General features: G+C 37.2%; 1 protein-coding gene across 1 annotated transcript in view; it reads right to left on the bottom strand.

Moving 5' to 3' along the window:
• cwf19l2 (CWF19 like cell cycle control factor 2) overlaps positions 1-27,170 on the bottom strand; it is a 140,728-nt gene that overhangs the window by 85,391 nt on the left and 28,167 nt on the right. Inside the window, exon 6 of the mRNA XM_028800398.2 lies at positions 20,922-21,015. Within this exon, the coding sequence (XP_028656231.2) occupies positions 20,922-21,015 (94 nt within the window). The remainder of the gene's footprint in view (positions 1-20,921; positions 21,016-27,170) is intronic.

Genomic DNA, 27,170 nt, shown 5'->3' with positions numbered 1-27,170 from the left:
AATCTTACTTTTATGTCTCTCATATACTAGTGACAGTAGTCTAATAAAAATGTAAAAAAAAAAAAAAAAAAAAAAACAACAAAAAAGATGAGCTCGCTGATTCAAATATTTGTAGTAGCTGCTAAGGATGGCTTTATAACTTGAGGATAAAAAGTTCCCCTAAATCTCATGGTGAAAGCACTAACAGTCAGGTACCATTTTCCATAATGAAGGAACTGGAGTCTTTAATAATACTGTTTCTCATTCTAACTGAAGTGAGTGTAATGTCCTGAGCAGAAAGGATCTGTGGTCTGTAATATTCTGAGCTAGCCTCACTGACCAAAAGATCTCTTTATACGTTGATGACATTCTGCTTTATATTGCTAATGTATTCTCAGATCGCCTTACTTCTGCAGTTTTTTAGTTCCTATGAGGCCATATCTAGTTATAAAATTAAATGGCTGAAGATTGCTGTTCTGCCCTTTAATAGTCTTTGCCAGCAGTCTTAGCTCTTCCACCATCTATTTCATTGTCAAATTTATTTAAACATCTTGGCATAGACATTTCTAAACTATTGAAATATATTTCTGAAAAAGTTCCTCTAACTATAAATCTCCGTTTCCAGTGTTTAAAGGAATACTCCACACAAACATGGTATTTTTTGATAAGTTACTAACTCATTTAGTTCATAGTGGTGGCTAAGAAAAATGTTTAATCTCATGTTTTCAAGCAGAACAGACCTAACACAGTTTCTGATAGAATTGACCCAATGGTGACCAATGCAGGACTAAGCAAATATTATCAAAAACTCTCATGTAGAAATGTCACATTTCTTGTGGTGCAAAATCCACATGTCAAGTCATCTATGAATATGATAACAATGAGCAAAATGCATTTTTTTTCCTAAAATACAGGCACACACAAAACTCTGGGAAATGAAATTGTCCACAAACAGGAAGCCCCTTCACAGGGGTTTGTGTTTTAAAGATTGAAGATCCCCCTTCATTCATTGGTCAAGAGTCTGGTGGAGTATCCCTTTAAGCTAATTTTGCACATGTCTACTCACTGGGCTTTGAATTCCCATTTATTTTACTTTAATGACTTATCTCTCATGGAGTACCTTATTAAAAGTTTATGGAAGCCAGGATAAATAATATCATATGCGCCTCTCTAGTCCTATGCTTTTCTTGCATCCTCACAGAATTCCACCATGTTAGAACTAGTGCAAGTTTTACCAATACACCTGTTCCTGTCACATGATGCTTGATCCTTATGCATGTTAAGTCTGTAGTTAATTGGATAAACCTAGTCATCTTTTTAATATAATGAAATCATATTTGTTAGATTACAAATCTAGGAATATCCCCCATGTGCAAAACATTTTAAAAAGCATGTGGCAATTGTAATATATACTCTCTAACCTCCTTAAGCACTCTTAAGATAATGTTATCTGGTCCCGGTGATTTGCTTGACTTCAGCCTATTTGAACTAAGCAGTACTTCTCCTTTTTCAGTATACAAGTCATTACCTATGTTCTGGATGGTCCCTGTTACGGCTGGGAGGAAAATTTTGGAAATAATGCAATATGAAGCGTGTCATCTTCTCCCTGACCGTTACTTATTAATGAGGTTTTCTTCACAGATCAGAATGAATAACCAGAGAAGATAATGAGAATCTAGTGATGTCTATGCATCGCAGAGTTCAAGCAGCCATTGCATGCAAAGGATATGCAACAAAGTACTAAATATGACTGCTTTAAAATACCTACCATTGCTACATCTCAAATATTGTTTGATTTGTAATTTTAAACTGTGGGGCAGAGGGGTAAATCAAGGAAAAAATGTGTTTTTGTCCAAAACATTATGGAGGGCTCTGAATTTCTTCAATAGCTTACTTGTGAGATTTGTGATCAGAGATCAGAATTAATAAAGCCTATTGGAATCTGTACATTGACAGGTTTGGACATGAGCATGGTTCATGCAATGTCTTATTATTCTGCAATTCCAAAACTTTATTTTACAAGCAGGTTCAGTTCATCTTGCACAATTTGCAGTAATACTCTGACAGTATAATGTACCAGTCTGAATGTTGTAAGAAAGACTCATGTATCAGGTTCATGTATTATACCCAAATAGGGTGTTAACTTCTCTTACACTCACAACATAACCAGATTCCCTTTTTTGATGGAAAAAATGTAGTAATCCAGTAGAAAATGGAGAGAACAAGTAAGGTCCATAAAGGTACTGGCAAAGCAGAATATGAATTCATGAATCTGGAAGGAACACTGCCAGCCACTAAGGCAAACACATGATGTAAACTAAATTTATGGAGAATACCAAGTAAATGAGGTTAACGTTATTAGATGCTGACATGAACTTTACATCTCTAAAATAAATAATGTACACACAATATATATAAACATCTCTAAAGCCTGTGAGGACTGTTTGTGGGACTCTGTGCTTGCATAAATTAGCAATCATGTTTAAATGAGAAATGTGAGGATGTAAACTGATTAAATCAAACTTCTGCTTTGTACAGCATCTTTAACATTGACTATAATCTATTTACATAATGCAAGCAATAAAGAGCACAGGATGTTTAAATTACACTATATTAACCAAAACTTCACATTTTTTCACAGAAACAAATAAAATCAGGATTTCTGTGGAAAAACAATGGTTTCCATGTGAAAGTCTAAGAAAGTGCAATTTGTAAGCTTCTGCATGTTAAAAAGTATAGCCTTTTTACTGCTCTGGAATACTACATAAAGCTTCATTTTCACAGATTAAGGAACATTCTTCAATCACTTTCTAATCAGATTGCTCCTAGACATTTAACAATGTTATCTTGGATTTCCAATTACCAGATTTTTGTAAAATAGCTGCCATTAAAAACAGTTTTCACTCACAGACCAAGTTCTTATGATTGGTTAATCTGCATGAATGCCTACAAGACTTAACTTATTTTTCCCTGTTTTATCTTACATTTGTTCTACTAGGGGGCTTCGCTCGCCAACCCCTATTTTTGTTTTTCCAGATACACACTTTTAAGATTTTTTTTTTCTTTGAATTGTTGCTATTTCATTAGTTTCACTTTTATTTCAGAACTTCTGTAAAAACAATATTTGGAATCTTTCGAGTTCCAACGTGCTGAATCTTTTTAAAGAGGTCAGTGAGACATGTGTTTAATGATTCTGTACCATAATTCAGGATAGCTTTCTCAGTTTGGAATTTCAGCACAGACAAAACGATCTACATCATCAGCAGTTAATAATTTTTTTGCAAAGTAACCAACAAATGCATGTGAGGTAAACTCCGTTTTTGAAATTCTCTTGCCTTAAACTTCAAAGCCTTACAATATTTACATACTTCTGACATATCGCCTATGTCCATATATTCGATCTCTAATTGCCTTTTCGTTATTTCTCCGAGTAATAATCTCTTTCTTTGCAATAATGCGATGTTTACTTTCTTTCTTTTGTTTCGCGCCTACGTTTTTGAGTCTTTTGAATTCCAGTTGTCATTATCTCTAACCTGCTCTGCATGTGTTTGGCCCCCTTGTTTTTTTAACCTTTTCATGACGTTTTACTTTGTCTTCTACTCTGTCTTTTAATTCTGACCTCGCTTTATCCTGCTTTTTTTTTTTTTTTATGACACCTGGTCCATGGTGATTATTTTCCCATTATCGAGTAATAACTTCCATTTGTTTGTGCTCCTGCGATCTTTATTTTATTTTTTAACCCTTCTAATTTTCCTACTTTCATATTTTTTAACTTTCTCCACATGTGTATCGCACCTGTTTTTTTTTTTTTTTGAGCCTTTCGAATTCCACTGCTTTCATAATCAACGTCCGGATTGGACGTGCTTTTTTTCAATTCCACTTGCTCCGGGCTGATAATTACTTTCCTTATTTTCTGAATTTGCACCTACATTATTCTTTTTCTTTGTTGTCTCTCCAAGGCTTTTGAGTCTCTTTTCTAAGCGCTGCTTTCTTCTTCGCTTTGTCGTCTACGTTTCATTTATAACGTATTGTCTAGTGCTGGGAGGTATACCGGTTCATGCTGAAAAGTTTTTTATTTTTGTTATGATATGGATTTTTCTTATACCGCAATATCGGTTTAAATAGCTTAAATAACGTTCGGAATGTGGCGCAGCGGAAAACTGTTTAAGGGGGGGACCTTTTTCACTGCTGCATCGCTAAACATGCATGCAACGGAGTACATGCATTAGTGGAGGTATTGAACGGTGAAGATGGACAGAGAACATTCTGAAACTGAAGCTGTAGCTGACGATAAAGTTGAACATGATGACAGAAGAACTTCTGCTGAAAAAAGGAGCCGTGTCTGGAGATACTTTGGTTTTAAAAGGTCGGATGTGGACCAAACAACTATTTACTGCAAATGCTGTCGAGCTAAAGCTGTCGCCAGAGGCGGCTACATGAGCAATTTGCTGCACCACCTTAGCCGCAGACATGCTTTGGTGTTCCATGAATGTATGGAACTAAGATTGGCACCCTCCATGTCCTCAGGTAAAACTGAAAAAGCTAGAGGTCACTTGAGTCAGACGCGTTTGCCAAAGGTACTGCCAACAACAAAAAAAGCAAGCAGTGGATTGAAAAAACCAACGCCATTACAATCCATATAGCTAATGTGTCAGTGGACAGAGATTGTTAACATTAACAGAAAGTGTAGTTGGTTTACAAAAAATATTTACTATTTATTCCTTTTCTAAGACATTTCAGTGCAATACAACTTTTGACAAGCACCTCTGGATATTTTATTAAATCTAAATGCCTCTTGGGATGGTTGAAAATATGTTGTCAAAATTTTAGTTTAAGTTGTTTGCAAAATGTGTTCAATAAAAAGGTTGTATATTTTGACTGCAGCTGTTATGCAATGTGATTTCTTCTCTTCATTAGTGCCACCCCTTGAAAACTATCACTTTATGGGGTCAGGCAAACCTGAATTAATATGAGTGTGCACATTAAAATGTTTTTTGTACAATGTAGAATTCTTATGACGGGTGGAATAGGTTATTCTTAGTCAGTAATTGCAGTGGAAAATGTGGTTAACATCCACTCATGCACGGGAAAAAAATATTGTTGAATACCACGAAACCGGTATAATTTTGAAAAATACCATGATATAGAATTTTGGTCATACCGCCAAGCACTAGTATTGTCCTTATATGCTTTATATGCGCTGAGAACCCTGGACCCGTGTGTGCTCAAAGCCTTAGGGCTCATTTATACTTCACGCTCAAGAAAGCGTACGCATCATGGCCGCCACGCGTTCTGAGTGTTCATTTGATGCGCCCTCTGAGCAGGTCCTCAGAAATTAACGCGATGCGTGCGCGAGTTGCAGTACCAGCAAAAAGTCGGGGGGCGCAGTGTGCTAAAAGTTGGAATGTGAAGTCAGAGTCTCTGTTTACTATCTACATGTGACAGAAAGCTGCTGTGCGGATCCTACGAGATCGGTGTGCGTGCTTTGATATCTGATAAATGGTTCAATGTGGTGAAGGAAAATGTCGACATACAGATGTATTCGTGGTGCTTTTATATTCAAGCGTCGCATATTCCCGATCGTAATGACACGATACGTTTTAAAATTCTTACATACTGTGCCATCTTTTTTTCTAGAGCTTCCTCTGCTCCTGACAGCAGTGAATCACCAGCAACAGATCGCCACACTGAGCACATTAAATGTATGATATTCTAACTCTCTGCACATTTAGAATCCTTAGATTTATACTTGATATCACTTTCATGATGAAAAGCATTAAAGTATGTATATTACATTTTACAGATAAATCAGTAATTTCTTTTAAATAATGAATACTGTAAATAATTACACACATGGGGTGACACAGTGGCGGAGCGTTAGCACTACTGTCTTGCAGGGAGTCACGTCACTGATATTCCCTGCCTGGAGTTTACACGTTTTCCTGCTGGGTTTCCTCAGTGTGCTCCAGTTTCCTTCCAAAGATATGCAGATTTGGGGATTGGTGCTGCTAAAATGACGCTAGTGTATGTGTGTGCTTGTATTCACCTTGCGATGAGCCGAGGCATCGTCCAGGGATTGTTTCTCACTCGTGCCCAATGCTTGCTGGAACGGACATATCCCTGGATTTAATCAATAAACATCCTTTTCAGAGATATTGCGGTAAGGTGTCATCGTAATTTAATGGGTGTTCTAGGCAATTCACAACACAGAGAAGCCGAACATGTCCTCGCTGTGATAATATCTCGCACTACCACCTGGCGGATTCCTCCAGATTTACGTAAAGTATGCGCGCAAGTATAAACACTTCAACGCTTGTATAGCAGGAGCGTCCGCTGCAGCATGCGTCGTGTTGCATGAAGTATAACTCCGGCCTTACACTCATACGACTGAGTGTTTTGCTGCCCATTGTCTTATTTGATACTGGTTTTAAGTAGGGCATGTCTTGCAAGAATCTCATGTTCTACATCATCGCGAGACGGTCCTGGGTCAATCCACGAGATGCTCCGTGACCAATCTCTCTAGTCTCGTGGGTCTTTTAAGTGTCTTCCGTGATCTTAACATGAAGATCACGTATCGTCGCCCTACTGTTTCTCTCCAGGATTTTTTTTATAATAGAGATATGATACCTTAATTAACAAAATTCCACGGAAATACAGTAAGCACTATCCTGCTTGTAGCCGCCGAAGTATAAGGTGAGATCAAGCACTGGCAAAACGCGCGCCAAAAGAAATCTCTCAGTCCAAAAGTTCGTTTTAAAAATATTTAGTGAAAGTTAAAAGCAAATAATCCACACAAGAATAAAGAATAAAGTAGTTACACACGTAGAATAAAAGGCAAAAAAAAAAAGAAAAATGTATCTTCTCTAAACTTAGCTTTTCTTGAGAAACTTTAGTTATTTCTGTACTTAAAAGTTCTTTACTTCTTCTTCTATACTTAAAGATTCTTAGCTTCTCCTTCTGTACACTATAAGCGTACGGTTCTGCACTTAAATAAGTGCTATTTTCTTACATGTTACTTCACACACTCAGAAGGCCCGTAGGCCCCTAGGCATGGGCACGGTTTAAAACCTTGTGCCCTCTACACCTTTAACATGGCAAGGCTGGTCAATAACTGAAGATTAATATTAAGTCAAAGCTATTAGAAATGGCAAGAATATACCAATACAATTTTACTTATGGGGTTATAGGAACCTCCCATAGATTATGCATTGTCATCTTAATATAATATTTATGAATCTTATACAAGTATGAAATGGCTCTTACACTGCTTAACTGTCTGGTCAACTGCCCTGAGATTCTCTGCTTGGCTTTCTTTAAATATGTCCACAAGACAGGATTTTCCCAGGAAAGCTTACAGGTTTAAAATAAGCACTAGTTTGCAAGTCATCAAACAGAAACATGCTTAGGATGTGTAAGAAAACTAAAGCACATGAAACCAGCATGAACCAAGAAGCAATACACAAACACCACGTACAGTGGGGGAAATGAGTATTGAAAACGCCATTATTTTCAGTTAATATATTTCCAATGAGGCTATTCACATATAATTTTCACCAGACACTAGTATTAACTCAAGAAATCCAAGAGTATAAAGAATTCAAAACATTAAAGACCATAAATAAGAGTATGTGTTAGAATGACACAGGGAAAAAGTATTGGACATGCTAATTTAATACTTAGTGGAGAAGCCTTTGTTTGTATTGACAGCTTCTAGATGCTTCCTGTATAAAGAAACCAATTGCTTGCAGTGCTCAGGTCTAATTTTGACCCATTATTCTAAAGTGATTGTCTTTAAATCTTGAAGACTCCTTGGGGCTCTTGAGAACCATGATCTTTAGCTGTACTAAAACAGCTGATATTAATTTGCACAGATAGGAGGTGGAATTACTTCCTAACTACTTACGAATTTCAATTGGTTCCTTGCCTTGGTGTACTGCATTTTCTTAGCGTGTCCAGTACTTCCCAGTGTCATTCCACTTTTTTACTCATACCTTTATTTATAGTGTTTAATGTTGTCAATTCTTCATAATTGTGGATTTACTGAGTTAATACCAATGTCTGGTGAAAATTTCACGTCAATAGCCTAATTGGAAATATACTTACTGAAAAAAAAAGTTCAATATTTATTTCCCCCACTGTAAAGTCAATGACATGGAAATCAACCATACATAACTGAAGCTGTAAGGCACACACATTAACCACCTTCTGCCATATCATTCAAAAGTTATGAAAGACATTTACTTTTAAAATTTAAATTAAATAAACCTGGCACAAACATTCATAAACCCAGATTTCAAAAACAATAAACAATTCCTTCATGATCCCTTTTGTGCATTTTTTCTGTTCTGCACAAAAGCTATTCAACCTCAGGGTACTGCAAGTAGGTCTCCTGAATACACTACCACTTCTTTCTTTGTTCTTTGAGAGGATAGTACTTTTATTGATACTTCACATGTAAAATATATATTCTTTTGATCCAGTACTTATCACTAAATAAAAGAACAGTAATAAAACAAAAACACTGTCTGCAGGATACATTGTGTCCACATTTTCATCACAATTCAACTTAAATTCACAAATATGTAAATTGTAAATACACAAAACAGTTTAAAGATCCCAATCAAATTTTGCAGAATGGATAAAATTTCTTTCCTGTCCTGTGATACATAACTTTCTGTGTGAAAAGTTCTGAAAATTACTACTTTGAAAAAGTTTGGGGTATCTTCTTTATCACAAAGCATACCCTCTCTATACTTTTCACAGCTATCAAAAGTGTTGCCATTTATAAACATTATGGATGACCAGACAAAAATCATTTACCTTTGATTATAATGCCCTCATCATTAAGGGATTTCCAAAATTAAACAAACAAAAAATTTAATAAACCTAAATAGTATAAAAGTAGTCCCCAGATGAAGCATTATCTAAAGAATTAAAACTTTCTTAAGGAAGGTTACTATTCTAATAGTGCTACTTTAATGTTCCTTAATTACTATAAATGTTAAAGACAGAAAAAATAACACTTCCATTTCATTCATTCAAACTAACAATTTCTACAGTAATTTAAAATCAATGGCAGGTCTGTAACCAATGCAGCACTGCTCTCTCATCAGTCAATTACCAGCTGAGATTGCAACTTTGTGTGATTCTCAAGATTCTCCAGTGTCTATGCCGATTTTCTCATGAGATTATGGTTCCTTCATACAGTACAAGGAAATGCCTTTAGAATGATTGCTGAATCAGAGGAGATCACATTTCATCTTGAAATGGATGGCTGCTTAGCACTTTTGCTTTTACTGACCTTGGAATAATTGGTTTCCATTCTAGCCGTCCATTTATTCTGTCGAGTAAATCTAACTCTCATGCTTTCAGAATTCTGTACATGTCTGGATGGCAAGTTCATTGTACAGAATTCACTTTAATGTTTTTGCTTCTCTAAAAAAGGTACAGTGCCCTAGCACACCAAATGCCATTCTTGATTCACATTCCATGGAGAGCCTGTGCTAATTAAAACACCTTAATATTAAATAATACACTGCAAACTCTAGCCAATGAGTTTTGTACAGAGATTGCAAACTTCAGAACAAATAAAAATACAAAGTAAGGTTCTCATTTCTCTTTAAATCAGTACTGCAGCACTACCCTAAAGCAACTTAAAATAAACATAAATTTACAGCTCTAGGACAGACGAAGGCTCAGATGGACTGTGTGAGAAGAAGCAATGTACATTTATCGGAGTGTCTGAAGGGAGACAGTGCAAAAGGTTTTCTAAAGCAAAATCTTCATAAATTGTACCCTGTAAAAACTGGAAGTCGTACATACTTATCCCAGCTACTTAGCTTCCTCTGCCTGGATCCTCTAGAATTTGCAACTTAATTGCTCATTTCTTGAAGTACATGGATCAGCAAAAGGTCCTAATGGCAGCACAAGAAAAGCTGGCCATATACTTCAATGGACCAATCATGAGATTTTATTCCATCCTTTGCATAAAGATTAGTGAGAAAAAGAAGGCTTTGAATTTAATCATAAAGAAAGCCAAAGCTTCCGGATTACAGACCTTTCTCACGTTCTCTGTCTGTGTGAAGATCACATTTGGTTCATCACTCAAATGTTTGACTCTCCAGAAGCAGGACTAACCAGCATGGAGGTTTTTTGCACTACAGATACTTTGTGTCACTTAATGTACTTCATCCTCAAATATATTTTTTGTACTTCTTAGTACATTACTGCTAAATTACAAAACTTATGATAACCATTGTATTTTCTACTGTTAGGAAATTGTATATTGTTTTCTAATAGTTAATTGCTTGGGGTTGGATGATGATGATGATGCTTTGATGGGTTATTCACTCTGTTCCCTATTAGCCTTATTTTAGTTATTATTGTGGAGTCAGGGGAATCAGGTCGATATAGAAGGGAGGTTGGTACTATGGGTATCTAAGGAGACGTGCGATTTCCTAGAGTTATGTGGTGTTTCATTTTCATTATTTCTTAATTTCCTTTTAGTCATTTTATATATGGTACCTTCTTTATCTGGATGCTTATCTATTCTCTAATGCTTCTCCTGCTTTACTCATTCCAGCTTCTGACAATCTTTGTAGACTGCTACACATAACTGATGGGGATTCTAACAGCAGTAGTCAAGCAGCTCTCCTCTAGTTAGATGCTGAAAAAGTATTTAACAGTGTAAACCTTGGAAAATCCTAAATTATGTGGGATTTGCAGATTACTTTTTTAATGGTTAAAACATACTGTCATTCTAACAAACGTATTCATAACTCCCCTTTCCTTATTAAAATAGGCTCTAAGGTAAGGCAGTGCATGATCGCTTTAGCTTTTTTTGACACTAAGGTCACTAGCCATGACAGTTCATAATGCAGAAACCATCACTCCCATATCCTATCATATCTTTCTATATGCTGATGATATGTTGTTTTTAGGGAATGCCACATCTTACCAACCAAATACTTTAAAGTTGTTTAATCTCTAAGAGAAACTTTCTGATTATAGAATGAACTAAAAATAAAAATATAGATTTTCCAATTAATTGCTATTGCTGTCATTTAAATGATTCAATGTTGATTCTTAAAGTCTCATGATCGATCTTGTGAATCTCTAGCCTGCTCAATTATTATATGTTGTGGCAGACAGCCGGGTCCCATGCCCGGCAGGGACGCCCCTTCTGCATCTGTTACGGGGGAGCAACCATGGGCAGCTCAATACCTCCCCCAGGAAGCTTGGGGGAGGTATTGAGTATTAATACAGGTTTGCATGGCCCCATAAAGTGACAGTTTTCAAGGGGGTGGCACTAATGAAGAGAAGGAATCACGTTGCATGACAGATGCAGTCAAAATATAGAACCTTTTTATTGAACAAATTTTGCAAAAACTTAAACTATAATTTTGACAATATATTTTCAACCATCCAAGAGGCATTTAGACTTAGTAAAATATCCAGAAGTGCTTGTCAAAAGTTGTATTGCACTGAACATGTCTTAGAAAAGGAATAAATAGTAAATATTTTTTGTAAACCAACTACACTTTCGGTTAATGTTAACAATCTCTGTCCACTGACACGTTAAAATGACTTTATAAACAACTTCACCATCATTAAACTGCATAATATTTAAACTAATAAATAATAACAATAAAATAAATAATAGTATTATTACTGGTATTTGCACTATTACTTCAAGGCTTCAAGCCCAGGTGCATTACACAGTATTCACCAAATTAAAATAAAATAAAACAAGTGCAACTTGGTGATGACATTTTTACCAACTAAACCATCATTTAGGCAAACTGCATTAATACGGATTGCAACTTGCATTTATAATGCTATTTGTGGTATAGCCCTACAGAATCATATTAGGGCCATGGTGAAGAAAAAAAAATACGGACACAGGGAAGAAAAAAACAAACTATGTGTCGAGAATAAAGTCGAAATTTCCACTTTATTCTCGCCGTTTATGTCGAGAATAAAGTCGACATTTCCACTTTATTCTCGCCGTTTATGTCGAGATTAAAGTCGACATTTCCACTTTATTCTCATAGTTTACTTCATAATTAAAGTAGAATGTCGTAAACTAAACTTCTTCCTAAAATCAATGTTTATTTTACTAGATTTTGTCAAACCCCATCATAAGTTAATGCAGCACATTAAATGCTTTGTGTTAAGTGTTCCCCGACCCAGTTGTTAATCACTACGCTTCTTAAACTGACTTCTTCCGCACTAAGATCAGACAGCGATCACCACACAGAATCCATTCACTTCATTATATTCTTGCTTTCTGAAAATTTAGAATGCTAAGATAAATACTTGGTATCATTTTCATGATGAAATGCATTAAAGCAGGTATTACACATGCATGGTAGTGAGGCGGTAGTGCTGCTCCCTCGCAGTAAGGGGTCCCCAGGTGTATGTTCAGTGTAGAGAACTTTATGGTAGGTGTGACGAGGCTCCAAAAAACTGGATGTATGAATGGGTATCGCACAGGTTTAACTTAAATATTGTGTAAATGTTGGGTTTGTGATCTGGTGGTCGAAGACACGAACACAGAATTCAATGCATGTTCTTCTGAGCGGGCTTTCTTTATTGCACGCGTGCTGTCTCTATCTGACATACCAAAACCCCAGTTCCTATTCTTCCTTTTTCTTTCTCCACATAACCAATCACCACACGATAAACGTCTTTGTGAAATTAAAACTAGTTATAAACTTAGCCCACGGAGTGTTCAGAACTTTAAAAATATCTTCGTTATACATGTTTAATTATGCCATCCATTCAGGGTTGCGCCCATCCCTGAACGAGTCGCCAGTACATCGCAGGGTGAATACGAGCAAAACATACACTAGCAGGGTCAATATAGCATAACAAAACCCCACATCCTACATGACTTTGAAAGGAAACTGAAGCACGCCGAGTAAACCCACCAGAAAAACATGCAAATGCAAGGCAGGGTACATCCGAGACACCCTTGCTGTGAGGCAGCGGTGCAACCTCCACGCCGCCGTGCTCCCACATGATTAATGCATGCTTTAATGTATTTCACCATGAAAATTATATCAAGTATTTATCTTCGCATTCTAAATGTTCAGAGAGCAGGAATATCATGAAGTGAATGTATTCTGTGTGGTGATCGCTGCCGGCGCCTCCTCTTAGTGCAAGAGGAAGTCAGTTTAAGAAGTTCGGGGAACACTTAACACAAAGCATTTAATGTGCTATATAACTTATGACGGGGTTTGAGAAAATCTAGTAAATTAAACATTCATTTTATGATGAAGTTTAGTTTACGATGTTCTACTTTAATGACAAATTTCGAGAATAAAGTCAACATGTCGACTTTATTCTCATCATAAGCGTCGAGATTAAAGTGGAAATGTCGAGAATAAAGTCAACATGTCATCACACTATTATACAGTACCCAGGTATATTATACTGTATTGAAAACAAATGAAACAAGTACAACTTGGCTTGCAGTATTATCCTGTAGTATAGAAACAGTATTTACACATTTGAACATAATGGTCCACATCCGACCTTTTAAAACCAAAGTATCTCCAGGAAACGGACGTGATTCCTTTTTTTCGGCAAAAGTTCTTTTGTGTCATTATGTTCAACTTTATCGTCACCTTCAGTTTCGGAATGTTCTCTGTCCATTTTCACCGCGCAATACCTACACTACCACACCTATTTAGTGGAGTAGCAGTGAAAAAGAGCCCCTGTGCAACAAATCTGTGTTTAGCGGTGTAGCAGAGAAAAAGGTCCCCACTTGAACAGTTTACCGCTGCGCCACGTTCCGAATGTCGTTTAGGCAATTTAAACCGGTGTTGCGGTATAAGAAAAATCCTTACCATAAAAAAAATAAAAAACAGTTTTTGGTATGAACCGGTATACCGCCCAGCACTAGTCAGGACATCTGTCCATGAACTGAATCTCAAGAGAAGGTGGGTCATGCAGTAAGACAACGACCCTAAGCACACAAGGTGTTCTACCAAAGAATGGTTAAAGAAGAATAAAGTTAATGTTTTGGAATGGCCAAATCAAAGTCCTGACCTTAATCCAATCGAAATGTTGTGGAAGGACCTGAAGCGAGCAGTTGAAGCTGTACTGTACGGAGGAATGGGCTAAAATTCCTCCAAGCTGGTGTGCAGGACTGATCAACAGTTACCGGAAACGTTTAGCTGCAGTTCTTGCTGAAGGGGGGGGGGGGGGTGGGGGGGGGAGGGGGGGGGGGGGGGGGGTCACACCAGATACTGAAAGCAAAGGTTCACATACTTTTGCCACTCACAAATATGTAATATTCGATCATTTTCCTTAATAAATAAATGACCAAGTATAATATTTTTGTCTCATTTGTTTAACTGGTTTCTCTTTATCTACTTGTAGGACTTGAGTGAAAATCTGATGAGATTTTAGGCCATATTTATGCAGAAATATAGAAAATTCTAAAGGGTTCACAAACTTTCAAGCACAACTGTATGTGAGCTGTGCAACGCAGAAGTATTGCTGTAACACAACAAATTTGAAAAATCATTTATCCCAACCTCACCCATAAACATAATCTTAGTCAACATCCAAATGAGTAGAACCTAAACAATCTGCACTGTTGGTTCATGCTTCCATTTAATGTGCCTTGTGCCCAAAAAAAATAACAGAATCTATAGCAGTTTTTATCTGTAAAGATATGAGACCCTACACTGTTTTTGAAAACAAGGGCTTTCGACAAATGATACAGGTTTTGGAACTACAGTATGCTATACTAACCAGAAAGCAAATGACTGAAGTTACAGTACCTAGGTTTTATGAAGATCTTAAGCAAAACATTGCAATGTCTCTCACTACATTAAAAACAACTGGGCACCTGGGGTGGATGTGTTGCAGACAAGATCGCTGAATGACAGTCATACCAGGAGCAACCTTGCTGCTGTGATGGCTGGCTACTGTTTTAAACACCTTTCAAGCAGGACTGTACCAATCCCAAGTTTGTGCGTTGGCAAGTCCAATAAACATTGTTTCTTTTTAAGTACATGGCTAGCTGTACTGCTACAGTGGAAAAAGTTTGCAACGCACTTTACACAGTCAAGCAAGCGGGCAATTGTTGGAATTTTCAGAGCAGTCTGCGATACCAAAGTGAGCATGTGCACAAAGCAGCCAACATGAAGTAACTCCATAAGCTGTACCACACAGACCATATTAGCACCATTGTTTGTCATGATGGCTGGTTCTTTTTCTTGTATGCTCAATTCATCCAATGCCACTGTCAACATGCATCAGATCTAGATCTTCGTTTCATTCAACACCCCAGTGGGCTCTCACTTTAGATACTTTAGATTTTACATTTTTATCTCACTTTCACATACTGCAACATTCTGTTTACTAAAGAATATTGGTAGTAGTCTAAAACATTTACATTGATGGTCTTTAATTAATTTCAGTCTTGGCCCAAACTGTGGTCATGAAAATGAATGCGGTTTCGCAATTTAATTTTGCCAGCTCAGTTTCCCTCCCATTGATTACTTGCCCAATCTCAGATTTGTTCATTTTAAAATATAATTAGAATGGCAAAATACCCTGATTGAACATAATGATTATCCATCCAGGGACAAAGCAGGTTTGTCAGTAATGAACATTAAACTTTATCACTTGGAACTTGTTTTACTGCCTAACTTCTGGTGTCATCTCTCCCCCTTTCTGGAATACTATACAGGTGGGTCTCAGAAATTACAGATTGAAGAGAGGACTCTGACCAGTTAATGAGGGGGAAGACAGGTCTTCAGTTGTAAAAAGCTTGATCCCATTTGAATGTACTTCACTTCTGTGCATAAATTTGATTTTTCCAGTAAGTACTTATTTAACAATATTTTAGCAAAAACTACATGTGATAATTGACATAAGGACTATGTAACAAAAGTGACTTAAGATTTATTTAATGGATGTTTAACTATTGTTGGCCCCTGCTGTTATCTCTATTCTCCATGAAAACATAAGATTCATTTTTTTTTATTGGCCATAACTACAAATACTACAGTGTAAGTAGCAGATAAAATATATTTTTGTATACAGTATTCCTTTAACTTTGGCTATGATTAAAGATGCCTCCATGAGGTCTCTTGAGAGTTGGTGTTCAGTGATGAACCTTCTGAAAACAAAACTAGACACCCTTTAACATATTTTTCCTTCTTGGCATTCTATGGTTAGGTGAGAAGGCTGATGGTTTATAGTCTTATTTATTGATTTTCTCACTATCTAATTAAGTTGTTTAATAATGTAGTAATTTTGTATGTGAGTTCCCTTCTGTGTGTAATCTACTTTTCTTGCTACAGTGGAACCTCGGTTCACGACCATAATTTGTTCCAAAACTCTGGTCGTAAACCGATTTGGACGTGAACTGAAGCAATTTCCCCCAAAGGATTGTATGTAAATACAATTAATCCGTTCCAGACGGTACAAACTGTATGTAAATATATTTTCTTAAAGATTTTTAAAAACAAATATAGTTAATTACACCATAGAATGCACATCGTAATAGTAAACTAAATGTAAAAACATTGAATAACACTGAGAAAACCTTGAACAACAGAGAAAACTAACATTGCAAGAGTTCGCGCTATAGCCTTACAACCCGATCGCTGTATAAACACTTTTTTTTAATGAGTTTTAAGCACAGGGGGAAAAAAAAAGGAACATTTGAAGAAATCCAAACTTTATTTAAAAACCAACCAAGAAAGTAACATTGCAGCAGTTCGTGCTATAGCCTCACAACCCGATCGCTGTATAAACACTTTTTTTTTTTTTTAATGAGTTTTAAGCACAGGGGGAAAAAAAGGAACATTTGAACAAATCCAAACTTTATTTAAAAACCAACCACAAGCAACCAAGAAAGTAACATTGCAGCAGTTCGCGCTATAGCCATACAACCCGATCGCAGAGAAAAAAATTAACATTTGAAAAATCCATAACTTAATAAACAACCAAGAAAAGTAACATTGCAACAATTCACACTACGAACCAAAAAATGAACATCTGAAAAATCCGTAATACAAAAACTAACCATAAACCACCAAGAAAACTAATCTTGCATGAGTCGAGTTCTGGCATGAAGTGAGGAGGAACTTGGTGGAGAGGAGGTTACAGTGCTTAGAAGCCATGGTTAACTGCAAAAGCACACAAAATACTGTAGAGCACAAAGAGTTCACAGGTAAAGCATGCACGTCTGACTGAGAACAATGAACAGGGAGAGGCTGAACACGTGCTTAAACAGTAATCAGCGCGTACGAACTAGAAGGGAAATGAAAAAGAGCACAAAGAGTTCACAGCGAAAGCACGCACGTCTGACCGAGAACGTGCGGAAATCATCGGCGCGCACAAACTGAAAGGGAAACTGGCTTGTTCGTATACCGAGTGTGTGGTCGTGAACCGAGGCAAAAGTTTGGCAAACTTTTTGGTCGTAAACCGATTTGTACGTGTACCGAGACGTTCATGAACTGAGGTTCCACTGTATATAAAATACTAACTAAGCAAGAATGAATCTCCAAACTTGAAATGCTCTTCAGCACAGGAAATTCATACCTAGCCTGGTATTTTATTTTGTGGTTTTTGGCATCCATGTTGACTTGCCTCTGCAACACGAAATTCACTCTATAAAGGGCAAATACTAGACACACATAATCCACATATTTTAGTACACTAGATTTAATCTCTAATCTCATAAATGAGTACAGGAAAGTACCTCTTTTAGGGTTTTCACTAACCTTCCTAAATGAATGACTTTTGTACATATTTTATAATATTTCTGATCATATTTATAATTATATTCTGTGCTTAGCTTTCACTTTTGCTCTTACTATATTTGAAACAAATATATAGTACACTCAGCTACACTGAAATTATTCTTAGTAAGAACAAACTGAATCAAAACGACTTAAAAAATAAGATTTTGTTCATTCCTGGTGAAGAGAGAATCCATCTTGAAAATAAGACTTGTGCACTGTTATATTTGCATAGAAAAGCAAACATTACATCAATACATACAATCAAAAGTTTGCAAATAGCTTTTGAGTATCACAGAAATTAAAATAGTACTTATGTTGTGATTTTTTACTTCTGTATCATCAGGTAATTTCTCTTATTAGTCAATAAAACAAATAATGTAAATAATGCTCCCATCAAATCTTTCAATGATGCTTGAAGCCATGGAGGATTGCTGATTATCTGTAATCCGTTTCAAAATCTAACATCACATGCACTAGCATTATACCTAAAAAATGAAATTATAGAAGTACAGATACTCCTTAGACTTCTGGATTAAATGTAGATTTAGTAGGGGTTTATTTCAATGCTATCAATACATACATACATTCATTCATACATACATACATACATACACACACACACACACACACACTATTAGTCAAAAATTTTAGAATACCTCAGTTTTTTCAATTTTTATGAAAATGCATGCAGTTTAATATAATGTTTTATAGAAATCAAGGCAGAGAACGAATAAACAATAGCAAATAAAAAAATAAGTCAAAGAACCATTAAGTGTACAAAATTTTATTCAACGTTTTGATTCATAAAAGTAGCCACCTTCAGCTGATATAACAGCCAAACTATGATTCAGAATGCCAGTCACGATGTGCAATTCACCACCTCTGCATGCAGCAAAAGAACACCAGACCATCACACTTCCTCCTCCATGTTTAACAATTGGTGTCACAAGCTGAGGAACCATCCTTTCACCAGTTTGACAGCGTACAAACACCTAGTGCAGGATGAACTTTAATCTTTTGATTCATCAGTCCATAAGAGTTTCTTCCAGACTGCAGTAATCCACAGCTGGTAATTCAAGGCCCTATTTTGTCCTTTAAGGAATGGTTTTCTTACTGCCACTCACCCTATCAAACTTGCAGCAGAAAAGCTTCCTCTTCAAAGTAGAAACTGAGACTTCTTTTCTCGACCACTGTTAAGCTGTGCTTGAAGCTGTTGTGCTGTGAGGTGCCTATCATGCTAGCTGGTAACCCTTAGAAGCTTATCATCTGGCAGGTTCGTGACTTTAGGTCTGCCAGATTTCTTCCTATCAGAGTTTCTTCCAGTTCCCAATTGCCTTTGGATTCAGTAGGACACCATACTCACTGGCACTTTGATTATTTTTTTTTCTTCCAATTTCGCTAAATGAAAGGCCTATACAGTGGAACCTCAGTTTGCGAGCATAATTCGTTCCGGAAACATGCTCGTAGTCCAAAGCACTCGTATATCAAAGTGAATTTCCCCATAAGAAATAATGGAAACTCAGATGATTTGTTCCACAACCCAAAACTATTCATATAAAAATGATTAATACAAGATATAAAGTAAATATACATAAAACAAATTAACCTGCACTTTACCTTTGAAAAGAATCATGGCTGGTGTGAGTGAGTTTCTAAACTCTTGTGGGATTGCACCCAACGGACGACACGCAGAAGAGCGTCCCAAAGCAATCGTAGTCTCCCAGCGCCGTAGCAGTTCACTGTAAAACCGAATCCGAAAAGATCGCGGACATGCTATAAGCGCCTGCCGTCGATGGGTGATACAAGGAACATTATAAATGCGCAGGGCCCTGCCTGACTGCTGTGTCTGTGTATAGGAGAGCGGCAGATCCTGCTACAATAAATAACCGCGCTGTTGCTGTTTCAAGCTGAATAAAGCTGGTGTTGCTAAAGTACTGAGACTCAGCTTCGTGTTTTAGGGTGCAAGATGGGGACTCGCACGTCACAGCACACACGCTCGCGCGAGCACACACACACACACGAGCGCGCACGCACACACAGTCACAATGCTAATGCTGCAGTAAACAGTATACACGCGTACGGATGTTGACTATATGAGTGAGGCACGCCGACTCAGACGGAGAATAGGAGACGATTGCCCACAATCCCACAGCGAGAGAGAGAGAAGAACCATCAGCTCAGCTGTGTTCACATGACGCTCAGCAGACAAAGTGTATACATACTACTCGTACTGCAAGACCTCGCTCGTTTATCAAGTCAAAATTTATTAAAAATTTTTGCTCGTCTTGCAAAACACTCGTAAAACCAAGTTACTCACAAACCGAGGTTCCACTGTACTTCTAAAGGTAAAAATGGTTGGGCTCATTTTATTTGTTAATTGCAGTTTTATTGCCCTTACCACGGGAATTTACAACTTCCAGACAGTGTAATATTCTCCAAGTAGTACTTCAGAAGGTGTAGTAACACAGCCTGTTCCAACTTTGTTTGAAGATAGACAAAGGGTTCTTAAGTAATATCAACAGAAGTTGTGACATCTGTGCAAATTGTTTGCTTCAACTTGCAAGGCTTAATTTAATCACTGCATAGAATCTGTACAGTTGATTGTACCCTATTTGTAATATTCTGAAAATTCGTTTTTTCAGTTTTTGTTAACCTTTCTTTTCAATTATGAAACTCAGATGTTGCAACTGACAAGAGCTACAGCTTTTACATGTCGATTCCAAACAGGCATAGTTTAAATAACATTTCACCAAGATTATGGTAGAGTAGTTCAATAAGCATTTGCAAAATACTCAGACTAGACCTCACAACTTCATACCACATAATACATTAACATTGCACTAGCTTCTTTATGTATTTGAAATCATTAAAAGTAACAATCATTAACTGTTTAACCACTGCAGAAACATGTTATTCCTGCAAATTTTTACATCTAAAAAATAGTAAACAAAACATTTTTTTCCCTGTTAAATATTTTCTCCAGGCTGCTTTTTCCAAGGCCTGAGAAGAAATACAAATGGTCAATATGAAAGAGGAAGTATAACTGCTGCTATACAAGAGTACATGACATTAACAATACAAAGGGTGATGTGTACATTATCCTTAGATCACTGAACCCCCAACCTTCAAAGTTCTTTAGTTATTTATATTTTGTTTATGTGCACTTACCCTTTAAAAAAGATGATATATTATTATCTCCTGTAGGAAGCCCCATCCCTCCATCTTTCCAAAATGGATTTAACTCTCTCTTATGTAATTCTGCCTAGAGATCAAAATAAAAACAATCAAAATGTCCTTTACATGCCTTGTATCTTTTCAGAATATTTCCATTTTAATAATAATAATAATAATAATAAACACAGAGTACTTATTATTTCAACTATTCTCATTCAGGAAATAATGCACACCTCTTATACTTATTTTCATATAATTAAGATATGTTACCATATTAAACAGTGGTTGCTTTCATTTTATACCTTTATAATTTTATGTCATCTACTATCCACATTCACTATTTTGTGTTCAATACTTGTTTCTTTGTTATCTATACTAATAAAAGGCAAAGCCCTCACTGACTGACTGACTGACTCACTCATCACTAATTCTCCAACTTCCCATGTAGGTGGAAGGCTGAAATTTGGCAGGCTCATTCCTTACAGCTTACTTACAAAAGTTAGGCAGGTTTCGGTAACGGTCATAACTGGAAACTCTTTTTTGTCCATATACTGTAATGGACGGGGCGGAGTCGCGTATCGCGTCATCACGCCTCCTACGTAATCACGTGAAACACCTTGGGGCCGATCTGGGAGAAAGTGGCGCAGCGCCTTTATTTAAACCATTCCATGTCTTGGTGGATTTAATACTGTGTAAGCATACATATTAACACATGTGCAATTAAACGTGTGCATTTACGGTGTGATTTCTCAGGCTTAAAAGCTCGCCTTTTATTAAAAAAGTAAATACAAACTGTTTTCATTCTGAAGGGCACAAACCACATTAGATTTTGTAATGATAGTTGATTAGTAAGGTCTATTAAGGGATACTTACAGAATGATTAGTAATGCCTGTGAATGCCGATGCAAGTAGGAGAATGGGCGTGAACTAAAGAACGAGTAGTAACATGTACAGTAAATGTCTCTAAAGTCTGTCTATTAAAAAGTTATTATATCTTTCAATCCTGTGTATTGATTAAACTACGAACCTAACTATCTTTCAATCCTGTGTATTGATTAAACTACGAACCTAACAAGATCACTACATGGTGTCAGAAGTGGCGGATTGGAAGAGGAATGTGAAGAAGAGGTTCAGCTTTTGAACGAGTCTCGTGTCTGTGAGTAACCCGAAAACGTGGTCAGAAAGCGCTAAGACGTTCTAGCAAAAGAGAAAAAAAAATATGGAAGGATTACAGCCCCCACCAAATCTCCAGTTAAAGGGAAATGTAGCTGAAAATTCGCCTTTTATTAAAAAAGTAAATGCAAACTGTTTTCATTCTGAAGGGCACAAACCACGTTGGATTTTGTAATGATAGTTGATTAGTAAGGTCTATTAAGGGATACTTACAGAATGATTAATAATGCCTGTGAATGCCGATGCAAGTAGGTAAATGGGCGTGAACTAAAGAACGAGTAGTAACATGTACAGTAAATGTCTCTAAAGTCTGTCTATTAAAAAGTTATTATATCTTTCAATCCTGTGTATTGATTAAACTACGAACCTAACAAGATCACTACATGGTGTCAGAAGTGGCGGATTGGAAGAGGAATGTGAAGAAGAGGTTCAGCTTTTCAACGAGTCTCATGTCTGTGAGTAACCCGAAAACGTGGTCAGAAAGCGCTAAGACGTTCTAGCAAAAGAGAAAAAAAAATATGGAAGGATTACAGCCCCCACCAAATCTCCAGTTAAAGGGAAATGTAGCTGAAAATTGGAAAAGATTTAAACAGAGATTCGAGTTGTATCTTGCTGCGATTGAAGCAGATAGGAAAAGTGAAAAAATGAAAGCGTCTATGCTTCTACATGTAATTGGCGAAGAGGCGCTAGAGGTGTACAACAATTTTCAGTTTGAAGAAGATGGAGACAATATGAAATTGAACAAAATAGTTGAAAAATTCGAAACGTATTGCAACCCAAAGCGCAATGTGACGTTTGAGCGGCACAAGTTTTTTACATGTTTCCAGAAAAGCAGAGAAACAATAGACCAGTATGTGACGAAATTGCGTAATAGGAGCTGTTCTAAGAAGAAACCATCGAGACATCAAAGGACCAATAACCTCTAATCAGAACACTAACACCAGCGAAACAAATACTAACGAGAAAACAAGTATAAATCAGGAAAGAACATCTCAACTGCAAACACAATTAACCAGAAGATCAAAACGTCAAGTAAAACCACCAGAACGACTCATTGAGACATGTTGAGGATTAAAGGAACATTTTCAATTAAGAAATGCTTAATTCCTTTAACAGTTGTGCTTTTTTATACATAGTTTGAATGCTGGATATATGCCTGAAATGTTCTGGATAGTTCAGCTGTTTGAAGTGATGAAGAATTAAACGTGTGCATTTACGGGGTGATTTCTCAGGCTTAAAAGCTCGTTTTTTTATTAAAAAGGTAAATGCAAACTGTTTTCATTCTGAAGGGCACAAACCACGTTGGATTTCAGCCGTTAAACGCGCAAAAATGTCGGTATACCAGATAAATAAGCGCAACATATTATCAGTTGTATTGTATGCTTACAATACATATAGAAATGTGTTAATCGTTAACTAATAGTATCGGATGGTGTTTTTCGATTCGCGCCTTGATTTAAACGATTGCATGTCTTGGTGGGTTTGCGTAGCTTATTGTCAATATCTTTACACCTCTTTTTAAGACTTATTGACTGAAAGGGGCTTTCATGAAAAAAGTTAGGGCTTTGCTACAGGATACACCCTCCACAAGTTAAGGAAGTAAAAATAAAAGGTATATATTTCTGTTTTATTTAAACCTTTTAAGTTCGTATGCATAGCCCCATTTAGCTGTTTTAGTTTTTTTTTTCTTTCTTCAGTAAGATTTTATCTCCTTAAAGAAAAACAACATATGCATTTTACTTTTTTTGTATCTCTTTAGTAATATTTCAGTGTAAAAGGATAACCAGTATTTAAACCTTTTATGTTACTTTATAAAGTTATTTTACACAATGCTTGAAAAATTAATAAGAAAGCTACATATTTTGGCAGCTGCTGCTTTAATTTTCAATGAAATGAAAAAAACTCTCCAAGAGAAAACCTCAATGAAGAAGAAACAGTTTGCACTATCTAAAAAGGAGAAACCCTCATTTATAAAGGTTTGCTGCAGATGACTTAACTGAAAATAAATAAATAGTTCCTATGTGTATAATACATATTTATCTATTTGACTTATGCCTTTATTCCAGCAACTTGCAACATCTGAGGTACAATTTGTTACATCACTTTTGTTTTTTGCAGCACAGGCAGGTGAAGTGACTTCCTCAGGGTCACACAGTGGTGTCAGTACCAGGATTTGAACTGACAAGCTCCGGGTTTCCTGAAATATTACTGAAGAAAGAAAAAAAAAAACGAAAACGGGCAAATGGGGCTATGCATACAAATGTCCATCCATCCATTATCCAACCTGCTATATCCTAAATACAGGAGCCAATCCCTGCCAACACAGGGCACAAAGCAGGAAACAAACCCCGGGCAAGGTGCCAGCCCACCGCAGAGCGCAAACACCCACACACCAGGGACAATTTAGAATCGCCAATGCACCTAACCTGCATGTCTTTGGACTGTGGGAGGAAACCAGAGTACCCGGAGGAAACCCAGACAGACACAGGGAGAACATTCAAACTCCACGCAGGGAACCGAACCCGGGTCTCCTAACTGGCACCTTTCACTGCGCCACCATGCCGCCCGCATACAAACTTAAAAGGTTTAAATAAAACAGAAATATATACCTTTATTTTTACTTCCTTAACTTGTGGAGGGTGTATCCTGTAGCAAAGCCCTAAGTTTTTTCATGAAAGCCCCTTTCAGTCAATAAGCCTTAAAAACAGGTGTAAAGCTAAACTTGCAGCACCGCTATTCAATTACACTTGCCTAACGCCTCTCCTAAGGGGACATACTGTGGGATCTAGGCATCAGTCAAACCACCAATCACAGGCCCGATTAAAAAGCGGGAAGCTGTGATTTGTCGTCTCCCTCCCATGTAACAATCACAGCCCGTGTTACAATGCACTATGTATGTATGTATATATGTATATGTGTGTGTTTATGTATGTGTGTATATGTATGTGTGTACAGTAATCCCTCGCTATATCGCGCTTCGCCTTTCGCGGCTTCACTCCATCGCGGATTTTATATGTAAGCATATTTAAATATATATCGCGGATTTTTCGCTGCTTTGCGGGTTTCTGAGGACAATGGGTCTTTTAATTTCTGGTACATGCTTCCTCAGTTGGTTTGCCCAGTTGATTTCATACAAGGGATGCTATTGGCAGATGGCTGAGAAGCTACCCAGCTTACTTTTCTCTGTCTCTTGCGCTGACTTTCTCTGATCCTGACGTAGGGGGACTGAGCAGGGGGGGCTGTTCGCACACCTAGACGATACGGACGCTCATCTAAAAATGCTGAAAGATTATCTTCACGTTGCTATCTTTTGTGCAGCTGCTTCCTGAAACGACATGCTGAACGGTGCTTTGCATACTTAAAAGCACGAAGGGCACGTATTGATTTTTTTATCTGTCTCTCTCTATCTCTCTCTCTCTCTGCTCCTGACGGAAGGGGTGTGAGCTGCCGCCTTCAACAGCTTTGTGCCGCGGTGCTTCACATACTTAAAAGCCAAACAGCCCTATTGATTTGTTTGCTCCTTTGAAAAGGAAGAAATGTTTGCATTCTTTTAATTGTGAGACTGAACTGTCATCTCTGTCTTGTCATGGAGCACAGTTTAAACTTTTGAAAAAGAGAGAAATGTTTGTTTGCAGTGTTTGAATAACGTTCCTGTCTCTCTACAACCTCCTGTGTTTCTGCGCAAATCTGTGACCCAAGCATGAAAATATAAAAATAATCATATAAACATATGGTTTCTACTTCGCGGATTTTCTTATTTCGCGGGTGGCTCTGGAACGCAACCCCCGCGATGGAGGAGGGATTACTGCATATATGTTGATATGTGTACATATATATATGTATATATATGTGGATGTGTATATGTATATATATATATGTATGTATGTATATGTAGATATGTGTATATATGTATATGTATATATATGTTTACATAACCTCTTTAACACACTACTTCTCCGCTGAGAAGCACGGGTATTTTGCTAGTGTAATTATACCCAGCAATAACTGTATTCTTATGAATTCAAAAACTACCACTTGGCTATTGGTACACTTATTACAGTTCTTTTTTCTTTTTATTACCCTAAGTTCTTGTCTATAAGCCGCGGCTTATCTAAGGAAAAAAGTTGTGAAAATGAAAAAATAGAATATCGGCTTATACATAAGTCCGGCTTATACATCCATCGCGGGGGTTGCGTTCCAGAGCCACCCGCGAAATAAGAAAATCCGCGAAGTAGAAACCATATGTTTATATGGTTATTTTTATATTGTCATGCTTGGGTCACAGATTTGCGCAGAAACACAGGAGGTTGTAGAGAGACAGGAACGTTATTCAAACACTGCAAACAAACATTTGTCTCTTTTTCAAAAGTTTAAACTGTGCTCCATGACAAGACAGAGATGACAGTTCCGTCTCACAATTAAAAGAATGCAAACATATCTTCCTCTTCAAAGGAGTGAAGCAAACAAATCAATATGTCTGTTTGGCTTTTAAGTATGCGAAGCACCGCGGCACAAAGCTGTTGAAGGCGGCAGCTCACACCCCCTCCGTCAGGAGCAGGAAGAGAGAGAGAGAGACAGAGTTTGTTTTTCAGTCAAAAATCAATACGTGCCCTTCGAGCTTTTAAGTATGCGAAGCACTGTGCAGCATGTCTTTTCAGGAATCAGCTTTACAAAAGATAGCAACGTGAAGATAATCTTTCAGCATTTTTAGACGAGCGTCCGTATCGTCTAGGTGTGCAAACAGCCCCCCTGCTCAATCCCCATACGTCAGGATCACAGATAGTCAGCGCAAGAGAGACAGAGAAAAGTAAGTTGGGTAGCTTCTCAGCCATCTGCCAATAGCGTCCCTTGTATGAAATCAACTGGGCAAACCAACTGAGGAAGCATGTACCAGAAATTAAAAGACCCATTGTCCGCAAAAATCCGCGATATATATTTAAATATGCTTACATATAAAATCACAATTTAAATGACCGCTACGCGCGCGTGTTGACTCGGCGACGCCCAGAGCAGAAAGAACGCGCTCCGGCCGCTCCAACCGCGCCATGCGGGGAGTGAGAGAGACGCCAA

The sequence above is a fragment of the Erpetoichthys calabaricus genome, chromosome 4 (genome assembly GCF_900747795.2).
Source record: "Erpetoichthys calabaricus chromosome 4, fErpCal1.3, whole genome shotgun sequence".
Lineage (NCBI taxonomy): Eukaryota > Metazoa > Chordata > Cladistia > Polypteriformes > Polypteridae > Erpetoichthys > Erpetoichthys calabaricus.
Note: the sequence above shows the minus strand (reverse complement) of the source record. Positions and strands in the feature narration are given on the sequence as shown.